Here is a 19,226-nt window from a genome sequence, read left to right as displayed (position 1 = left end):
AGAGCCATATAACAAGTGACAGAGCCAGTATTAGAACTCTAGCCTTCTGCCTGCCAGGGCTGTTCTCCCCATGTGAGGTGTGGACCACGCATATCTTCAGGCTGTTAGCTGATTCTCTCAAGTTGCTGAGTTCTTCTTGGGAAAAATGCAGAAGGAAATTAATAAAGAGGATCCATTTCCTAGCCTTTGCCACTTTTTCACTCCAAAAGTTCTTATTTAGCAAAATAGAGCTCTTTATTTTTGTTAATAAAAAGGCTAAAAAAGAACATTCTTCAAATCTGTTTAGTACAGAGAATTTTGATCTACATCCTAATTAACACATATAAAAAGACTTCCTGTGCTTTTCCTCTTATTTGGAAATAGGGGGAAATTGTCTCGTGGGCGTCTCTTGTGGATATTTTCTTGATATCGATGTGTAGTTTTCTAGAACTAGAACCCACAACTCCTCTGTGTTTCCCCTTTCAGCATCTGTCCATAAATTCCTTTAAAACATTTTAGTTGTGCCTTGCCCAAGATCATTTGAAACTGAATGTACATATCTACATATTTTTAACACAAAATATATTGCATCTTCAAGGTAAACATCAGAGAGAATTTTTTATGCTTTGATCTTTATGTAGCCCAGATGCTGATTTACAGATGTTGCCTGAAAAACAGTTATGCATCATTTCTCATCCTTGGAATGTTACAGGTTGGCAGGCCTATAAAAGAGGACATGAGTCACAGTTGTCTTAGTATTGTCAAATTGGGGTATTACATTGTAACTCCCTATGAACCAAGTCCCATTAATGCCTTTTGTTCAATAGAAAAACAAAAAGAAAAAACATGTTAACTATATTTCCAATGTTTTAAAAATTAGGGTCCTCCTGGCGAACCTGGCCCACCTGGCCCTCCTGGTCCCCCTGGCCACCTTACAGCTGCTCTTGGGGATATCATGGGACACTATGATGAGAGCATGTCAGATCCACTTCCAGAATTTACTGAAGATCAGGCAGCTCCTGACGACAAAAACAAAACTGACCCTGGGGTCCATGCTACCCTGAAGTCACTCAGTAGTCAGATCGAAACTATGCGCAGCCCTGATGGCTCTAAAAAGCACCCAGCTCGGACTTGTGATGACTTAAAGCTTTGCCATTCTGCAAAGCAAAGTGGTAAGTAGACAGCTGCCCATTGAGCAATGTCCTTGTTTCTGATTGTGTTATTCTCAACTAACTGCATTCGAAAAATATTTTATTGACTACATTCCAAAAATATTTAGTGACAGATACAAGAGATAAAATGGTAGACATGTCACAGAGTTTGTGGTTTAGTGGTGGGGACAGTCAATGACATGTAAAATTATAGGATGAGATAGGTATTGTAATAGAGGACATAGCCTATTAGTGATCCAGTTTCCTGATGGTAATTACATTTCCATCCAGAAGTCTTAAAATATTGGTAATTTTGTGATGATATAAATGTAGAAAATATTTGCTTAAGCAAGGCTAACATTTATTTACCTACATGACTTCTTAGGGATTTAATATGCTAATGTATATTGTTGGATCAAGAGTAGAATAGTTTATTTCCCAAATTTATTTGATTATGAAATTCCTTTCATATAGTTTAATATTCTGTGAATATCACTTTAGGAATCTCCACTGGCAGGATTATGTTACAGTGATGTTCTAAAGTATTTTGGAATTAGTCTTTCTGTCCTAGTTGCATAAACCATGCCTAAAGTTTACATCATTCTGCCATTTTGATTAATTTGACAAGACTTGGAGAAGAAGGATTCTAGACCATAGGAATGAGCTATGAAATGCTTAAGAGTTTCAGTTAACTTTGAAATAACATTGACAGGGATAGCTAAAATTATCTTTGAAGATGAGACAATTAGATTCTCAGCTCTATGCACTCCACTACTGTGCCCTCATTTCTTTTAAAATGCAGTTTTTCATACACACATATAATATACATGTAATTAATATACCACATGTAATACATACACAAGCAAATATGTACATATAGAAATATGCACAAATATATATTTGTTCGTGTATTTATGTGACTTTATGTCCAGCACCAAGTACGAACTTGGTATATAGCCTGTTTCAAGAATCTCTTATATATGAGATCAATTTTAAATAGGGTCAGTGAGATAATTTATAGCATTCTAATTGTAGTTCAATTCATAGACTTACTTTATTCACAGTTTTGACAGTACACGATTTTATTACATTCCAATTATAATTTGCTTTAAAATATTGTCTTTATAAATTTAATGGGAACACATTCATTTTGGCAAAGCTACTTAATCACTGAATTATCTTTTTTTGATATAGTGTTCTCACCTATAAAATGGAGATAATGATATTTCTTTCACTTGTGTGTTTTGAGCCTTAAGTACATGATTTGGCAAAGTGCCTAAGAACAGTGCTTGACATGTAGAAAGGACCCAGATTCATAATAGTTACTTTTCTCTCACTGCAGAATATTTCCTTAACTGGATACTCTCTTGTAAAAGAGTCCTTAATCAATGAGTCTTGTTTTAAAACTCTCCATTAGTTCTGTTAGAGACTTATAACCATGTTTGAAATTCGCTTTATTTAGTGAATGTTTTTATTTTGGAAAATAGGTGAGTACTGGATTGATCCCAACCAGGGATCTGTTGAAGATGCAATCAAAGTTTACTGCAACATGGAAACAGGAGAAACATGTATTTCAGCAAACCCATCCAGTGTACCACGTAAAACGTGGTGGGCCAGCAAATCTCCTGACCATAAGCCTGTTTGGTATGGTCTTGATATGAATAGAGGATCTCAGGTAATTTAATACGCTTTATTACTATTATTATTTTTTATTTAAGACTATGCGATTGTTTTTTTTTTTTTTTTTTTTTTGGTCCAGATTTATCTTAACATGTTTATTTTAAAGTCATATATTCTCATTAGTTGCAATTGTAATATCATTACTTAGACAGTTTTACTAGGAATTAAATTAACATAAATTTTGAATGATAACTTTCCCATTGATGGAATGTAGAAAAGTAATTATTTTTGATTAGCTCGGTTAATGCATGTCACACTGATGTGGAGAATACTTGTAGGGATTTTGCCACAATTGAAAGACGGGGATCATATTTACTATCAGGAGACATAGGTGACTTGTACCTGGATCTCTTACTGACTTTTGCAAATTAGCAGTTCATTTAACCTTTGGAGCTTCAGATTTTTCATTTTAAAGTCAGGGTGATAATATTTATTTCATAGTCTCCCTGTGAATATAAAGTGCTTGCTATAGTATCTAGTACATGGTAAGTTATAAATAAATATTAGATAATTACTATAATAGTATTTTAAATCATTGAATCACTTTGTAAACATTGTAGTATTATTTAAATTTAATGCATTTTTATAATTATATGAATTCTGTTAGTATTTCTCCGAGTCCAGTCTCTTCTATATTTCTTTTATAGTCTAGTACTTAGAATCTCAACCTGCCTTGTCACTTCCTATTTCAATATGAGTATTTCATTCTGGATTTCTTTATGGCAGCCTCACTCTGAAATTTTCATCTCACCTCTGTGTCTGATCTTTCCTCAGAACTCATGTTCATAATAAATATGATGTGCAGACACATGGGTGTGTGCAAGAGATATTAGAATCTACCATATTTAATGAGCAGAAAATTTTAAAATTAAAATACACCCAATTGAAATATAATTTAATTAATACAATATTATGTAAAAAGCTCAAAAAGGAGCATTAGAAATAAAGCTAAAAGTAGAAGATGAGTAGGAAAGAGCCTCGAGGAAATTATTTTTAATTATTTGTTTTTAATAGCTAATGAAAGACCTATAATTTATATTTCCTACAAGTATATAACTGTTGGGTTAAAAAAGATTTTATATGAATAGTCAAGTCCTTATTATAATTAACAATAAAAGCAACGAGTTATTTTAATTAAATATCCAAGCCAATGCTTAAGTTATATAACTTCTAAAAAGTAATATTTTTTTTAAAGAAATGGAGAAGCAGATTTAAAAATACTTAAACTTTCACTGGTGAGTTATAATTTTCATTGGTTTCTTTGCCTCTTGTTTGAGGCAGTAAAGACAAAGGTTCTTGTTTGTGATTATTCAGAACAATTTAAAAATATTTGTATATGTGTAGGTAGAATATCTTATGTGAAAGAATAAAAGTAATACTCTTCAAAATTGATTTGTCTGAAATAAACACACACACATGCACACACACACACCCCACTGTGAAAGCCTTCAGTGTTACATATAACAAAGACTTTTTTGTTTTTCTAGTTTGCTTATGGAGACCACCAGTCACCTAATGCAGCTATTACCCAAATGACCTTCTTGCGCCTTTTATCAAAAGAAGCCTCCCAGAATATTACTTACATCTGTAAAAACAGTGTAGGCTACATGGATGATCAAGCTAAGAACCTCAAGAAAGCTGTGGTTCTCAAAGGGTCAAATGACTTAGAAATCAAAGCAGAGGGAAATATTAGATTCAGATATATAGTTCTTCAAGATACTTGCTCGGTAAGTACTTTTGATCTATATTAATTTGAGAAAAAACTATTTGTTAAAAATACTGTTATGGCACTTGAGATGGGGTAAATTTTACCCTGTATTTAGACACAACAGTTTGTCCATAGTTGTTCTTTAGAATAAACTTGAATGTGTGTTAGTATATGAAGCACAGTAGAGGTTTTAATACAAAACAATAAAGGATTGGATCTTTGGGATCTGATCCAGCTCTCTTGCAAACTTACTTTGGCTCTCTTGCAAGTAACTTAATTTATTTAAGCTAAGTTTCATGCTTTAAAATTCTTTGATTCTAAATATAATCAATCTGAGATACATTATATTTTTCACTGATCTGTATGTCTTCCCCCTAACATATCTATATATAAAAAAAGAAAGATATTTAATGATGAATTATAGTTTCGTTTATGTTGTCTGTGCATATTTGGGAAGTTGCAAAAGAACAAAGGTCATTTCCTCAATTTAAAGCATGAAAGAAATGCCTGTCAGTCTTGCTAATACCTCACTTTGTTAGCAGTGCTCTTAAGTGGTATTCTTAAAAAAATCATTTCTTTTGCATTATAAAAATAGGCTAGGATGTCGCAGCCTAACATCTTTGGAAGAATTTGTATGTACTGTTGACCCATTGCATAATTTAATTCCAGAAACGAAATGGAAATGTGGGCAAGACCGTCTTTGAATATAGAACACAGAATGTGGCACGCTTGCCCATCGTAGATCTTGCCCCTGTGGATGTTGGCAGCACAGACCAAGAATTTGGCATTGAAATTGGGCCAGTTTGTTTTGTGTAAAGCAAGCCGAGATACATCGACAATGAGCAACACCCTCACCGTCAATGACCACCACCGTTCACAAGAACTTTGACTGTTTGAAGCTGATCCTGAGACTCTTGAAGTAATGGCTGATCCTGCATCAGCACTGTATATATGGTCTTAAGTGCCTGGCCTCCTTATCCTTCAGAATATTTATTTTACTTACAATCCTCAAGTTTCAATTGATTTAAAATATTTTTCAATACAAGAGTTTAGGTTTAAGATGACCAGTGACAACGACCACCTTTTAAAAAAGTAAACTGATTGAATAAATAAATCTTTGTTTTCTTCAATTTATTTCAAAGTAATGACAAAGTTGCTTAGTATTTGTGAGAAAATTTCTCTTCCTGGCAGGTAGCTTAAAGAGTGGGGTATGTAAAACTATAACACATGTTTATTTCACTTGGCTGCAATTTGAAAAATAGAAAGTAGTGCCCTTTTGCGAGCTCTCATTCCCAGATTATTAATTAAAAGTGAAATCAAAATGTTTATCCTTGTGATTGAAACTCTCATGCATGCCTTGATATTGTAAAACTATTATAGAAACTCTTTAAAGAGAATCTTGAAAAAATAGTTTCTCACTGTCTTAAATGGAATTTTTAAATAATATATATTCAATGGAATTTCTTGAAAACAAAGTGGTCTTAGATTTTATAAAGTGTGGTAAGTTTAGACTTTTTTCTCTTTCAAAGTTAAAGTTACCTTTCCCTCTTGACTCAGTCTATCAATACAGATAGAAGTTACATGATTTACCATTGGATACATTTGCACTTTCTTGTTTAAGACATTGAATGCAAAAAATTTACACATACAGCTTTATAAACATGTGTCCAGGACCCAAAGTTGAGAGTCTTCCACATGTACAGTCTCATCATCCTGGAGCCTATATGATGAAGAAAAAGATTTAGAAACTCGGAGCTGTGGAGCTAACTCTAAGCAAATGTGATGATTGGAAATAGAACATTTGGCCTCTGAACTCTCATAGGAAAAATGACCCAACATTTCTTAGCATGAGCTACCTCATCTCTAGAAGCTGGGATGGACTTACTATTCTTGTTTATATTTTAGATACTAAAAGGTGCTATGCTTCTGTTATTATTCCAAGACTGGAGATAGGCAGGGCTAAAATGTATTATTATTTTTCCTTTAATGATGGTGCTAAAATTCCTTCTATAAAATTCTTTTAAAATAAAGATGGTTTCATCAATACCATTTGTGAAAGCATAACTATTAGACTCCCCGTTTCTGAAAGAAGGAGCATTGTTCCAGTGCCTTTTCCCCTGTTCATCTGTCATACTGTATCTAGAATGTTTTGTAATATCTGCACGTTTCTTAGATCAGAATATGTAGGTCCCCTTGTGTTTCAAGGTTTTTTTTTTCCTTAATTGCATTTGTTGGCTCCATTTTTATTTTTTCTTTGAAAATAAACAACTGGGACCATCCCAAAGGACAAGCCATGCATACGACTTTAGTCATGTATCTGCAAAGCATCGAATTAAATGCACGCTTTTGTCACGTCAATGATTTTTGTTTTGTGGAATTCCTTTAAACATATTAGATCCATTTCATTTCCAATAATGAAAAGTAAGGTGTTGTGGTATTCTGTTTTCCATTTGTTTAAAACATAAAACAACAATTATCTTCCACTATGTATATTACTGGTTTATATATGAAAATCAACATCAATCATGAAGGCAACATGACACTAATTATCACTGTCTATGCCCTTAAAAATCTCAGGGTAGTATTATTGATAAAAAAAGAAAATCAACTTATTTTTCATGGTTGAATAAACTGTGATAATAAAACATATGTCTCAGAGTGTATCACATATGAATTTAGCCTAAATGCTTTCAGAGTTTTATTTCAATAGTTATTGAACAACATTGTTTTTCCAAAATTGGTTATTATTTGAGCTCTATATCTTGAATTTGAATATTTATATATCTAAAGACATTTGTGAGTTGTTTTATTAAAACTTCTTTTTGAGTTCAACCTAAATAGGTTGTATAAGTTCAGGTATATCAACCAGAAACATGCATTGATTCTCGTAAGTCAAAAACCATAATAATCTCCAACTATAGAAATATTCTTATTTGGAGCTCAGGAATGTACAATTAGAAGACTGCCTCAGATAATTTCAAAGGCTCTCAAATTTCTTGCCTGAATTCTAGTTCTATAGGTCTCATTAGACTAGTAGACTTCTCTACCTTCATGCCCAACAGACACCTCAGACCTTACATGCTCAACAGTAAAATAATCTACATCTTGGGAGGATGGTGACATTAATTATCAATTTATTTAAAAATACAAATGAAAATTTCCAAAATTAACTTAAATGAAGAAAAATAGCAAAGAAAGCACAATGATCAAAAAGTCCCAAACTCATAACATACATTTTGGCAAATTATGGCTAGGTTCAATATATTATATTCCAAATTGAAAAGGGAGTCAAAGAAATTATAGAAAACATCCCTCTCAAGAGAATGGTGTTTTATAGCAGAAGGCAAGTGTAAAAAAATCTGGGAGAAAAAAATGATTGTAACTACCATACTGAGAGTTTTTATCCCGTTATGAATAAAAAGCATCTCATGATAATTTTTTCTTTGAAAGTATGAAGATTTCAGGAGAGACTAAGAATGATCTCTTAAAAGCTAACTTGGGGGCTGAGGCCAAACAACAGCAAACCAAGGCAATGATGCGTCAGTGAAAAACAAAAGCCCGTGGAACATAGGGCATGCCAGTAAGTTGATTTGTTTTTTATCAAAATGGCTGGCTTATGCAAGGACAGCTTTTCTTCTCAGCCTCCTTTATCAATGCATCATTTTCTCCAATATAAGTGTCAGCATTCCCCAAGAATCAGTCTTTCTCACTTAACCTTCATACTCAATAGTCTCTCATCACCAGCTCTTATCCAGGCCCATGGCTTTACTTACTACCTATATGTCAAAAACTTCAAAAGCATATATACAGCCCCAATCTCTCCTTGGAGCTCAAGAAATGCATATATAAATATTTAACTCAAAATCTTCATTGAGTTTCAAAGGTACTTGTAGCTTAGTAGGTTAAAGAAAATTCATAATATTTCTATCTCAAAGCTGACTTGCGTTCTTTGTTCCCCTTTGTTCCCTCAGGTAACAGCCTCATTATCCATCCATTTAGGCAGGCTAGGAACCTGGGAGTCATTTCTCCCTTACCATTCCAGAATCCTAGTATTGCTGATATTTTCAATTTTACCTAAATGTTCCTCAAGGCCATACTCTTCTCTCCATCTCCAATGCCACCATCTTAGTCCACATTATAATTATTTCTCACCTAGGTTCCTTCAATAACCTTCTAGTAGGCTTTCATGCCTCCATTCTTGGCTTCTTCTGATCCACTCTTGCCATAAGAGCCAGAGCGGTAAATTTAAATATAAATCTGAGTATGTAATCTCACTCTCTCCCCCACCCAACACAAGACACACACACACAGACACACACACACACACACACACACACACACACACACACACACATCTTTAAAAGCTTCAGCCGTATCTTCTATAGCTTTTTAAAATTTTTGTTAAATTTAAATTTATTTCAATGACATTGGTTAATAAAATTATACAGATTTCAAGTACACAATTCAATATCACATCATCTGTATCTTGCATTGTGTGTTCACCACCCAAATTCAAAATGGTATTTTCTTGAATAAAGACAAAAATTAAACTCTACGAAGCTCTGGCGGACTTGACCTCTGCCTACTTCTCATGCTTTATTTTGCCACTATCATTCTTTCTACTTTACACACAGTGAATTTCTGTCCATTTTCTAAAAGCCAGATTCCTCATCACGTCAAAAGTATTTGCATATGTATTCCCCTTGCCCAGTTTACTTGCACTCATCAGTTAGAACTCTTCTCAATGCTACATCCTCACAAAATTCTACCTAGATTCCTCATTCTTCACTACCACCCAGATTAACATTCCCTGTTGTAAATTTTCATGGCATTCTGTACTTTTCTTTACAAATTATGATGCTTTATGTAGTTGTATGATTACTTGATTAGTGTCAGTATTCTCTATTAATTTGTTACAAGGGCAGGGACTACTTACAAGGATCCAACATACTGCTTGATATTTGTGTTTGTTCAAAATACATGTATTGAGTGAATAATGAGAAATTATATACTATGTAACTAGAAAAGTATATTTAGAGAGTATTTGTACTTGATTTTTGTACTAGTGTGAAACATGTATTATTATTACTATTGTATTATTGTTATTATTTCTATTAGTATTATGGATAGAAAACATAATAGATGATTCTATCCACAATGACAATAGAAACATACAACACTAAGGACTAAAGATGACAAGAAATTTCTAGAACTTGACTGAAAAAAACTGTTAACACTTGACTGAGATATGTAAAATAAGATAAAAAATGGAAATAAATATGCCTATTGTCACACAAAGAAGCTCAATACTTAAAAATTTAATTATTTTTTTCTAAATTGATACAGAAATACAATTCCACTCAAAATCCCTATAGGATCTTAAAACATGGAACATTACAAAACCATTCTAAAGCTCATTGGAATAAAAAATGTGTAAGAAAAGTGATAAGGAATCCCCTACAAAACCAAAAATAATGAGTAAAAATGGGTCACTGGCTCTACTAGATATAAAAAATATAATAAGAGCTACTGGAAATTGTGAAAAAAGAGTATTTAGAAATGAATCCATTTATCTATATTAGAATTTATAATTAAATTAATTCTCATTTATTCAGTAAATGGTATTACAGAAACTTGAGACATTTATCATTTTAAAGCATGTTTTCTTTCTTAATCTTTATACCAAAACATTTTCCAAAAGGACTAAATATTTCAATTAAAAAATTCTTTAAGTATATTACCATAAAATTTTTTAAGTAGTTTAATAATCTTGGAATGGGAATGAAAATAAATATGTAAATAATAAAGTAAAATGTGAAGGATCATTTTCTAAAGTACATTTTAAATTTACATTATAAAACTCTCAGGTGTGCTCAAACTGGGAAAAATTTTGTTATGAATATGACAGAAAAGGCTTAATATACTTTGTCTACAAAAGCCCTTAGGAACCAGTAAGAAAAAACAAATAAAAGTACGCAAAATCCTACATAGATAACTCACAAAAGCCATAATACAAAGACCAATAAACATGTGGAAGATATTTAATATTGTTAGAAATGAAAAATGCAACTGAAAAACTAAGATATTAAATACTACCTGTATTTGACAAATACTAAAATGTCTGTATAAGATGTAAAAGAAAATGCAGGAAAATGTTTATATACGTTTTGTTTATTTTTTTCCACTCGATATAGAAAGTATAGTTAAAGTCATTTTTTCAAATTGGTTTATTCAGAGTTCCTGTAAATGTGAGAAAGGAGTGTGGCCCAATATAAGCCGCGGGTAGGAGAAAGAACAGGATACACTAGGGTATCTTCTAGGATTGTCTATTTTTCTGGATGACAAGTAACAGATATCATTTGTAAGCAAATTCAAATACAGGTATTAAATAGAGTGAAACTTAAAACCAGTGTGACAAAATCAACTTCACAATGGTGGCAGATTAATTTAGACTACACCCATCTGTTGTGGGTGCATGTACGGATGTTGGTATTTTTCATGTCGAATGTAAAATGATTATCCAGTCAATGCTACAGGTGGTCACTCCATGCTTTATATGCTGTTTTACCATTTAGTGGGAAAAACATAACACATCAACTGAATTGAATAACTACATAAAAGCCTACTAGAAGGCTACCTTAACGAAGTATGCATGGCAGAACCACAGGACTGAGCCATCTAAACTAGGCTGGGATTTGAGAGGAGAGAAAGCAAGAAAAAGTTTTTTTCTTAATGAGTCTTGAGGGATAAATACAATATCTTGAGCGATGGAGGCATACCAGACGTGAAGAACAAAATAGATCAAGGCACTTAAAAGATAGGGCTTGTTTGGGAAACTGGCCATGGCAGTAGATTACATGCAAGGGGCTGTTGGGAAATAAAGAATTAGGGAGAGATATCATGAAAGGACTTTTATGTCAAGCCAAAGAGATTGAAAGTTATTCTGAAGGTTTTTCGTTTGTTTGTTTGTTTGTTTGTTTTTAGGAAACTATTTTTGGCTCTTAGCTGAGAATAGGGCATTTGTGGCTATCACAAAAATTGGGAAATATTCTAAACATTTTGTGAATGGGCCAAAGATATTGAATATCTTGCATGCAGGTCAATCTCTTTGAACAAAATCTGAAGTACCCAAAATGTCAATAGAACTTTTACTGCCAGATACTATAAGACATTAATTTGCATATTAAAAAGATCACCTTGGCAGCAGTACTCAAAGAATTTTTAACATGAGTGAGACTGAAAACAAAGAGATTAGTTAGAACAATGTTGGAGAAAAGGAGACAGGAACTAAGTCAAGGCCACTGTGGATAGAGAAAGAGAGATGGATTTGGGAGATATTTAAGAAATAGAATCAATAGCATCTGATGAAAGAGTGAGGGAGTGAGGCGTCAAGAAATTTAGGATTATTCTCAAGTTTTCTGGCTTGGGTAGCTGGATAGAAGATGATGGCACTTACTAAGATAGGGAATAGAGAACAGGCTGAGGATGTGTGTGATATATTAGTGGAGCATCCAGGTGGAGATAGGTTGGGGTTATACTTGAAGATATGCAAGCCATCAAATCGAGGATTTAGAGCTTTGAGGAATGAGATCACTCAAGAAAGTTGTAAAAGGAGATCAGTGAGCTAGGACAGACTACTGGGGAACCCCGATGTTTAAAGGGAAAAGACAGAAAGAAGAGAGCTCTATTCCTATCACTAGGAATATTATATTACTTATAGAATCCTGAATCTTGGTTGTTAAAGGTAACCATAAACTTCAGGGAAAAAAAGCTTGAAGCCACCTCTGATGCTATAATCCAGTTCATATTCTCATTTTTGCATTTTCATGACTAAACTCAAGAAAACCAATAGAACAAGTACAAAGAAAGATGAAAATTCTGGTTAAAAATCAATCTAGGCAAATCTAGTGAGGCTGTTATAAGGAACCCTAAAGATGTACTAATTTAGCATAATCCTATATAATTTATACTTTTAATTTTATGCTAGATTTTATTTTTTGCCATCAATGGACACCTCAAATAAATTTAATTCACAATAATGCCTTACCATGAGACTATCTTACAAGTAAAACAAAATGAAACAAAATGAAAAACAAAGATTGCATTTAATTTTATCAAGGAATATGATTCACCCACAAGTTAGGGCTTGCATACCAAAAGCTTATGATATAAATAATTATGGTTAAATGCCATCAGTACTATAAGAAATTGGTTTGCACATATATGAGGTAAAAAAATGTAAATTCAAATAGTAATAAATAGAGGAAGATAGAAATGAAATGTTAATGTGAAAATTTTTCTCAGCTGTTGAAAATGTTATGAGCTAGACCTTATAATGAAAGGCAGCTGGAGATATGAAAATCACAATTGTTAGCCACTTTAATGAGAAAAATGCAACAGCAATTGAAGACATCTGTAGTCAAAATGTAAGCCCTAAAGAATCACATAGGAAGCTGCTGTCCAAGCTCCTCCCTGAGACATCTGACATGTTTCTGTGCATAATGTGGGTTCTTACAAGCAGTGATTGCCTTTATTCCTTCAAGTCTGTGCTCTTGATGACTCCACCAAAGACAGTCTCCAGGTGGCTTAAATTCAAGACAAAATTTGAAAATCAGACCCAAATCATTTTTATCAGTGATACTTTCTTTCTGTTCATTTTCCTCTCTGTGCTCATAGCCCTTGAATTAATCATGACTTTAGCCCTTAAAAGTAAATCCTCCTTTTCTCCATTAAAAGATACAGGATGCCAAAGCAGACTTTCGGTGATGCTTCCTCCACAGCCTCCCTTCTACCACATACACATCATATTGTCCTTTTCCCCTTTCTTTGGAAGTTTTGCTCCCTAATGATTTCGTCTGGAGCCAGATGATTTCATCGACCATCTGTATAAGGATGATTTCCAAATTTACTTTAGCCGCCCTTGACCTAGTATTTCTCCAGTCACACATTTTATCATGTTTAACCACCCTTCCAAATAAATCACTGTCTTGTTGAACTGCCACGTAGAAAGCCGTGAGTAAGACTGGAGTTGTGTAATTTTCCACTTAGTCCTTTTTTAAACAGAAACGCCTCTTGTATGACTTTTGATGTCCTCCTTTTGTTGTCCCCATTTTCCCCTCTTAACCTAATTTTTCCTGGCAAGTATGTCTACATTCTATGATGTTTTCTTTAGTCCAGTCTGAAAAAAAATGCCCTCTGATTCCTTGCCAAGTTTCTTTAGTCTTATTTCCTTCTTCTATAAAATGAAGATTCATCCTTCTTCCATCCACAGTAGATGTCTCTTCATTGACTGTAAATCTGATCCTGTCTCTCCACACTTCCCTTGACCATGAGCTCTCCTCAAGCAACAGTATTCCAGTATTGAAAACCTATATACGGCTCTATATTGAAAAGCATATTTAAAAAAAATAAATAAAGCATCCTGTCTTGTTATTCTGAGTTCTCTGTATCAGACTATATTCTCAACCTTATCTCTTATACCACCACATGAAACCCATGCTCCATTTGAAACTGGGCTAATTAAAATGCCCAATACACGGCATAACTGCACATCTTTCTTTATAGTATTTAGGTGGACTTCTCTCTCTCCCTAAAAATGTTCTATTACTTAAAGTCTGCTTGAAATGCCACCCTCCTTATATAGCCTTTCTTGAGGGCCTCCAAGTGGACAGGATTGTTCTTTCTTGTGCCTTTCTAGTACCTCATATCTCTCGAGTACAACTTATTATGCTGAGTCTTACGATATGCTGTTTTCCACATTTCATGGGATCTCAATCTCCTTGAATTTTCAGGAGCACCAAATTCTGAGCCTTGCATTTAATAGTTGCTCAATAATGTTACTGAATTGAAATGAATGAATTTAGGTAGCTTGATTTCTTCACTGTCCCATGGTCATGGAATAATCATTCCTGCTTCTATCTTTCATCTTCTTTTGTTTCTTAGTCTGAAATGGCTTAGTCTGAATTTACCCAAATCTTGCCCCTTCTTTATTGCACAACTCAAATTTTTATCTTCTTGAAGAAGATTGTCCTGACAACATAATCACTGACCAATTTCTTTTTCTGATCTACTATTGATATCTCTTATGATTGGCCCAGCACAATTTAACACTTAATTTTTCACCATTCTCAGTGCGTTTGCATCATTTCATGTGGGTTCAACTTACCTATTCTAGACAACGCATTCCTAAAGAGTAGCAATCATGCATTATATTTCCCTATAGTGTTTAATAAAGTGCGTAGCACAGAGTAGGAACTTGTAGTAGATAATGTGTTGCTCCACCCATATTTTCTCTTCAAAGCCAAATCATCGATCCATGAGTCCCTGGGAATATCTGTTACTGTGAACTCACAGTCACCAAGACTGCCTTAATGAAGGTAACCCTCATTCCTTTCAGATTCTGGCCCACAGCTGATTATAACAACTATGAGGGAACATCTCAGTTGTGGCCCACTGTAAAGTATAACTCTGAGGAGCCATCTTAGTTCCAGAGTTTCTTGTAGAATTGCCTGAAATCTCAGTGTTGATTGCATGTGGGCCAGCTTCCCTTCTCTTCAAACTTGCCTGTCTATATCTCCGAGATGATGCCTCAATAAATCTTCTACACATAAGTCTCTATCTTAGAGTCTGTTTCTGCAGAAGCTAATCTAAGACAGATCTTAAATCTCGTTATTTTCATTCTGACCTATTTAATTATGGAATGTCTCATTTGCAGAATTGAAACAAGCATATCATTGCTTTCACATCATCACTAAACTGGTGTGAAATATAATAATTCCCATTTAAAAACTTTATGAACCACAAAGAGCCAGAATTCTGTTAATAAGAATTACGTCAGATGCCAAGTAATTCCAGTATTTAACAGATGCCAAGTAATTCCATGCATTTTAGGGAAAACATGAATTTTAAAGGGAAATATGTTTTTGAACACGGTTTAGAGAGATGATTTTAAAAAAAGGAAGAGCAAAAATATCATCAGAGAAAAATTTGTTTAAAAATATTGGACATAGATTTTTTTTATCTATTATATTGACTCAACAAATGATTCATAATATTTCTGAATACCTTAATTGAGGCAGACTGGGAAACATAAAGATTTGAGGAGCAATTTCATGGATGCTCTGTCATATAGAACGTTTTCACCAATATTGTATCAAGCTCACTTAGTGAGTTATGACTCAATGGAGAGTTATGTCTGAAAGGAAAATATTTTTCACAGTTTATGACTCACTTTTAAAAATAAGCACATTCCTCTATGATAGAACCTAGACAAGTAAAATTTTAATATAAACTAGATAAAAGTAAGTTAACTTTGATGTGATTTCTAACTTTGAAGCCATTACTTCTAAAAAATAGTTTTCTCTATATTTTTCCTAATTATTACCAAAATCAAAAAATGTTTTTGAGGATAAAATAATATCAAGTTAAATAAAATAAGCAGCATACAAAATTGCATATGCAGTATTGTCAAACTTATGTTAGAATACACATAGAAGACTTTAAGGAAGTGTCCACTGATGTGAGACATGGATAGCAATTTTTTTCTTACTTGTCTGCTTTTTCCAAATATGCTATCATGACTGTATAGATTTCATCCTCAAGACATATAAAATAAATTTTATTTCAAACCAAAAAGTTGAATAATTTTTGTTCAATGCCAGTTTGAAAGTAAAATGGGTTGTATTCAATTCTCTATCACGAGAGATAATGAAGTGATAATGACTTAAAAGATTATATTATACTATTCGTCATCTATAGGACATAGGAAGACTCATAGAACCTCATTTGACCTCCTTTTAAAAATATATAAGTTGGAATATGTCAACTCTAAGCTTATTATATTCTCTTTATATGCTATAATTCTAAAATTTAAACGACAAACCCTTTTTTCCCCCACTTTGTGTCTAGGTCACTGCATTTTCCTGCTTTTCTTTCTTTTCTTCTCCATTTCCTTTGCTTTTTTGTCCTCATTTCTCCAACCTGTAAATAATGAAATACCCCAGCGTTCAGTCCTTATTTATTTTCTTCTTTCTTTCTACATTCGACTACTTGATGATTGCATCTTCTTCCATAATGTAAAAGCCATCCCATGCTGAAACTCCTAAATGTATTTCTCCAACCTGGATCTCTCCTCTGACCTTCAGATTTTGTAGCTAATCAACGACTCAACAAATCTACTTAGTTGATTGATAAACATTCAAAATGTAATATGCCCAGTCTGAACTCTCGATCCCCTCAAATCTTTTACCTTGCTAGTCTCCTCTATCTCAGCTACTGGCAACTCTTTTCCAGTTATTTAGGCCAGAAGTTTGGTATTCATGCATGACATCTTCCTTTCTCTTAAACCACAAAACCAATTTGTTAACAATTACTGTTGCTTCTGTATTCAAAATATATCCCGAACTTGACTATTTTTTATCACTTCCACTATTACTTTCTACTATGATCCTTAGCCCAGATTATTGTGACAGATTACTAACTGTTCTTATAGATTCTGCTCCAACACAGCATTATCTCAAAAAAGTAGCCATAGCAACACTCTAAAACTGCAAATCAGTTAATGCCATCTGTTTGTTCGATGACTTCTCATCCCACTGAGCACAGAGGCCAAAATCTTGGGAGTGGCCAAACAAAAGTTGGATGACTATATGACATCATCAAATCAGAAGACCTAATGCTAAATGTTATGAGACATCAAGAAAATACTCATTAAAAAAAGAAAATACTCAGAAACTGGTGTTCTCCCAGACAAACCTGGACCTAAAACTCTGTACAATCTGTCTCCCTCTCTATTTCTGTGCCCTTTTCTTGTACTCTTGTCCCATGTGCTAACTGCTTTGATCATGTTCCCTTTGCTTTTCCTTGAACACATCAAGAACACCCCTCTTTTTAGACCTTTGCAATTACTGTTCCCTCTACTTGGAATGATCTCCTTCGAGATTTCCATATTGCTCGCTTCATGAAAGATAGAGTCATGAGGCATTTAGCAGTGGGGATATGTTCTGATAAATACATTATTGATTCTTTTTTTATCATTGTATAAACATCAGAAAGTACACCTTCACAAACCTAGATGGTTTAGCCTACATTATACCTAGGCTATATTGTATACACTATTGCTGCTAGGCTACAAATCTATACAGCATGTTACTATACTGAATATTGTAAGCAATCGTAAAACAATGGTAAATATTTGTGTATCTAAACATATCAAACATAGAAAAAGTACAGTAAGGATTCACTATAAGAGATTAAAAATAGCGCATCTATATAGGGTACTTACCAAGAATGGGGCTTACAGGCCTGGAAGTTGCTTTGAGTGAGTCAGTGAATAAGTGGTGAGTGAACTTGAAGCCTTGGGACATTACTGTCCACTACTGTAGATTTTATAAACACTGTACATTTAGACTACACTAAAGTTATAAAACAACACAAGATTGAATCACGAACAAGAGAAATAATGCAATCAAGAGACACAGTAAATGGGAGATGTATGAAGCTGCAGCCAGGGTAAGACAGCACACTGTTTTACAGCAGAATCTTTTTAATAAACAGAAAGAGTACATTCTAAATTAATAATAAAAAGCGTAATATAATAAATACATAAACCAGTAGCAGTCTTTTATTATCATTATCATGTATTATCTACTGTACGTAATTGTGCTATTTTGTTGCACAACTGGCGGTAGTAGGTTTGTTTACACCAGCATCACTACAAACATGTGAGAGATGCTTTGAGCTATGACTTTATGATGGCTGTGACAACAATAGACAATAGAAATTTTTCAACTCCATTACAATCTTGAGGGACCACAGCACGTATGCCCAAAACGTTGTTATAGGATACATGACTGTATTTGAAAATTTTAGTGGGGATCTCAATTAGGCCATAGAGTATGTGAGTCTTTAGTTCCATGAAATGAAGAGGTTAACTTAGGATATTTTCTCAGTGTTTAGTGCACATTAGATGACTAAGTGGCTTACTAAATAAATGCACACTTACGTGAATTACAGTACATGAATCACCTATAATCATCTTGGAAGTGAATAATCCAAATCCTAACTCAAGTTTAGAGCGGTATACTGAATCCTTAGGGATTGGTAATAATTTATAATTATTCTTCAATAATTCCCACCAAGAAATCCATTTTCTCTTTCCCCAGTACACCAGTAACTTAGTAACTTAGCTTTCTTTCGAAGAAACAGTAACATATATATTTTAAGCTGTTTACTGTCATGGCTTGGAGTATTAGCCCTAAAGTCAGATTGTCTGCGTTAAAATCTTCACTCTCCCTCTTACTAGCTAGGTGAACTTGGGCAATTTATTTAACCTCTAGTAATTTTGATTTTTTAGTTAAATAAAGATAATAGTACCTCATAGGATTCAAGTGAAGAATACATTAATATATTTAAAGTGACTAGAACAATATTTGACACACGTTAACTGCTCATTAGTTATATTATTGCAAGAGATTTCCTTCAAAGCACTAAACTTTTTCCTTCATCCTCCTGGCTCTATGAACTATCTCATAGTCCGAGAACTGGGTGAAAGTCTTATTACCTGTGTGGTTGCTCAGCTAAGCTCTCTTTTCACCTGTACTGATTTTTTTTTTGTCATTATATGTATAAAACAACTAAGTACGACTGTCCTAGGCAGCCCATCTAATAAGGCCCATCTTATTAGGCCCATTATCAATTAACTACCACCA

General features: G+C 33.6%; 1 protein-coding gene across 3 annotated transcripts in view; it reads left to right on the top strand.

Moving 5' to 3' along the window:
* Positions 1-7,163, top strand: part of COL5A2 (collagen type V alpha 2 chain) — a 135,749-nt gene extending 128,586 nt beyond the window's left edge. For all 3 annotated transcript variants that reach the window (XM_039844219.1, XM_039844221.1, XM_039844222.1), the window contains 4 exons: positions 860-1,151; positions 2,618-2,805; positions 4,298-4,537; positions 5,188-7,163. In XM_039844219.1, coding sequence (XP_039700153.1) covers positions 860-1,151; positions 2,618-2,805; positions 4,298-4,537; positions 5,188-5,334 — 867 coding nt within the window. In that variant the 3' untranslated portion in view covers positions 5,335-7,163. The remainder of the gene's footprint in view (positions 1-859; positions 1,152-2,617; positions 2,806-4,297; positions 4,538-5,187) is intronic.
* The last annotated feature ends 12,063 nt before the right edge of the window (positions 7,164-19,226 follow it).

The sequence above is a fragment of the Pteropus medius genome, unplaced genomic scaffold, assembly GCF_902729225.1.
Source record: "Pteropus medius unplaced genomic scaffold, Ma_sr-lr_union100, whole genome shotgun sequence".
NCBI classification, from domain to species: Eukaryota; Metazoa; Chordata; class Mammalia; order Chiroptera; family Pteropodidae; genus Pteropus; species Pteropus medius.
Note: the sequence above shows the minus strand (reverse complement) of the source record. Positions and strands in the feature narration are given on the sequence as shown.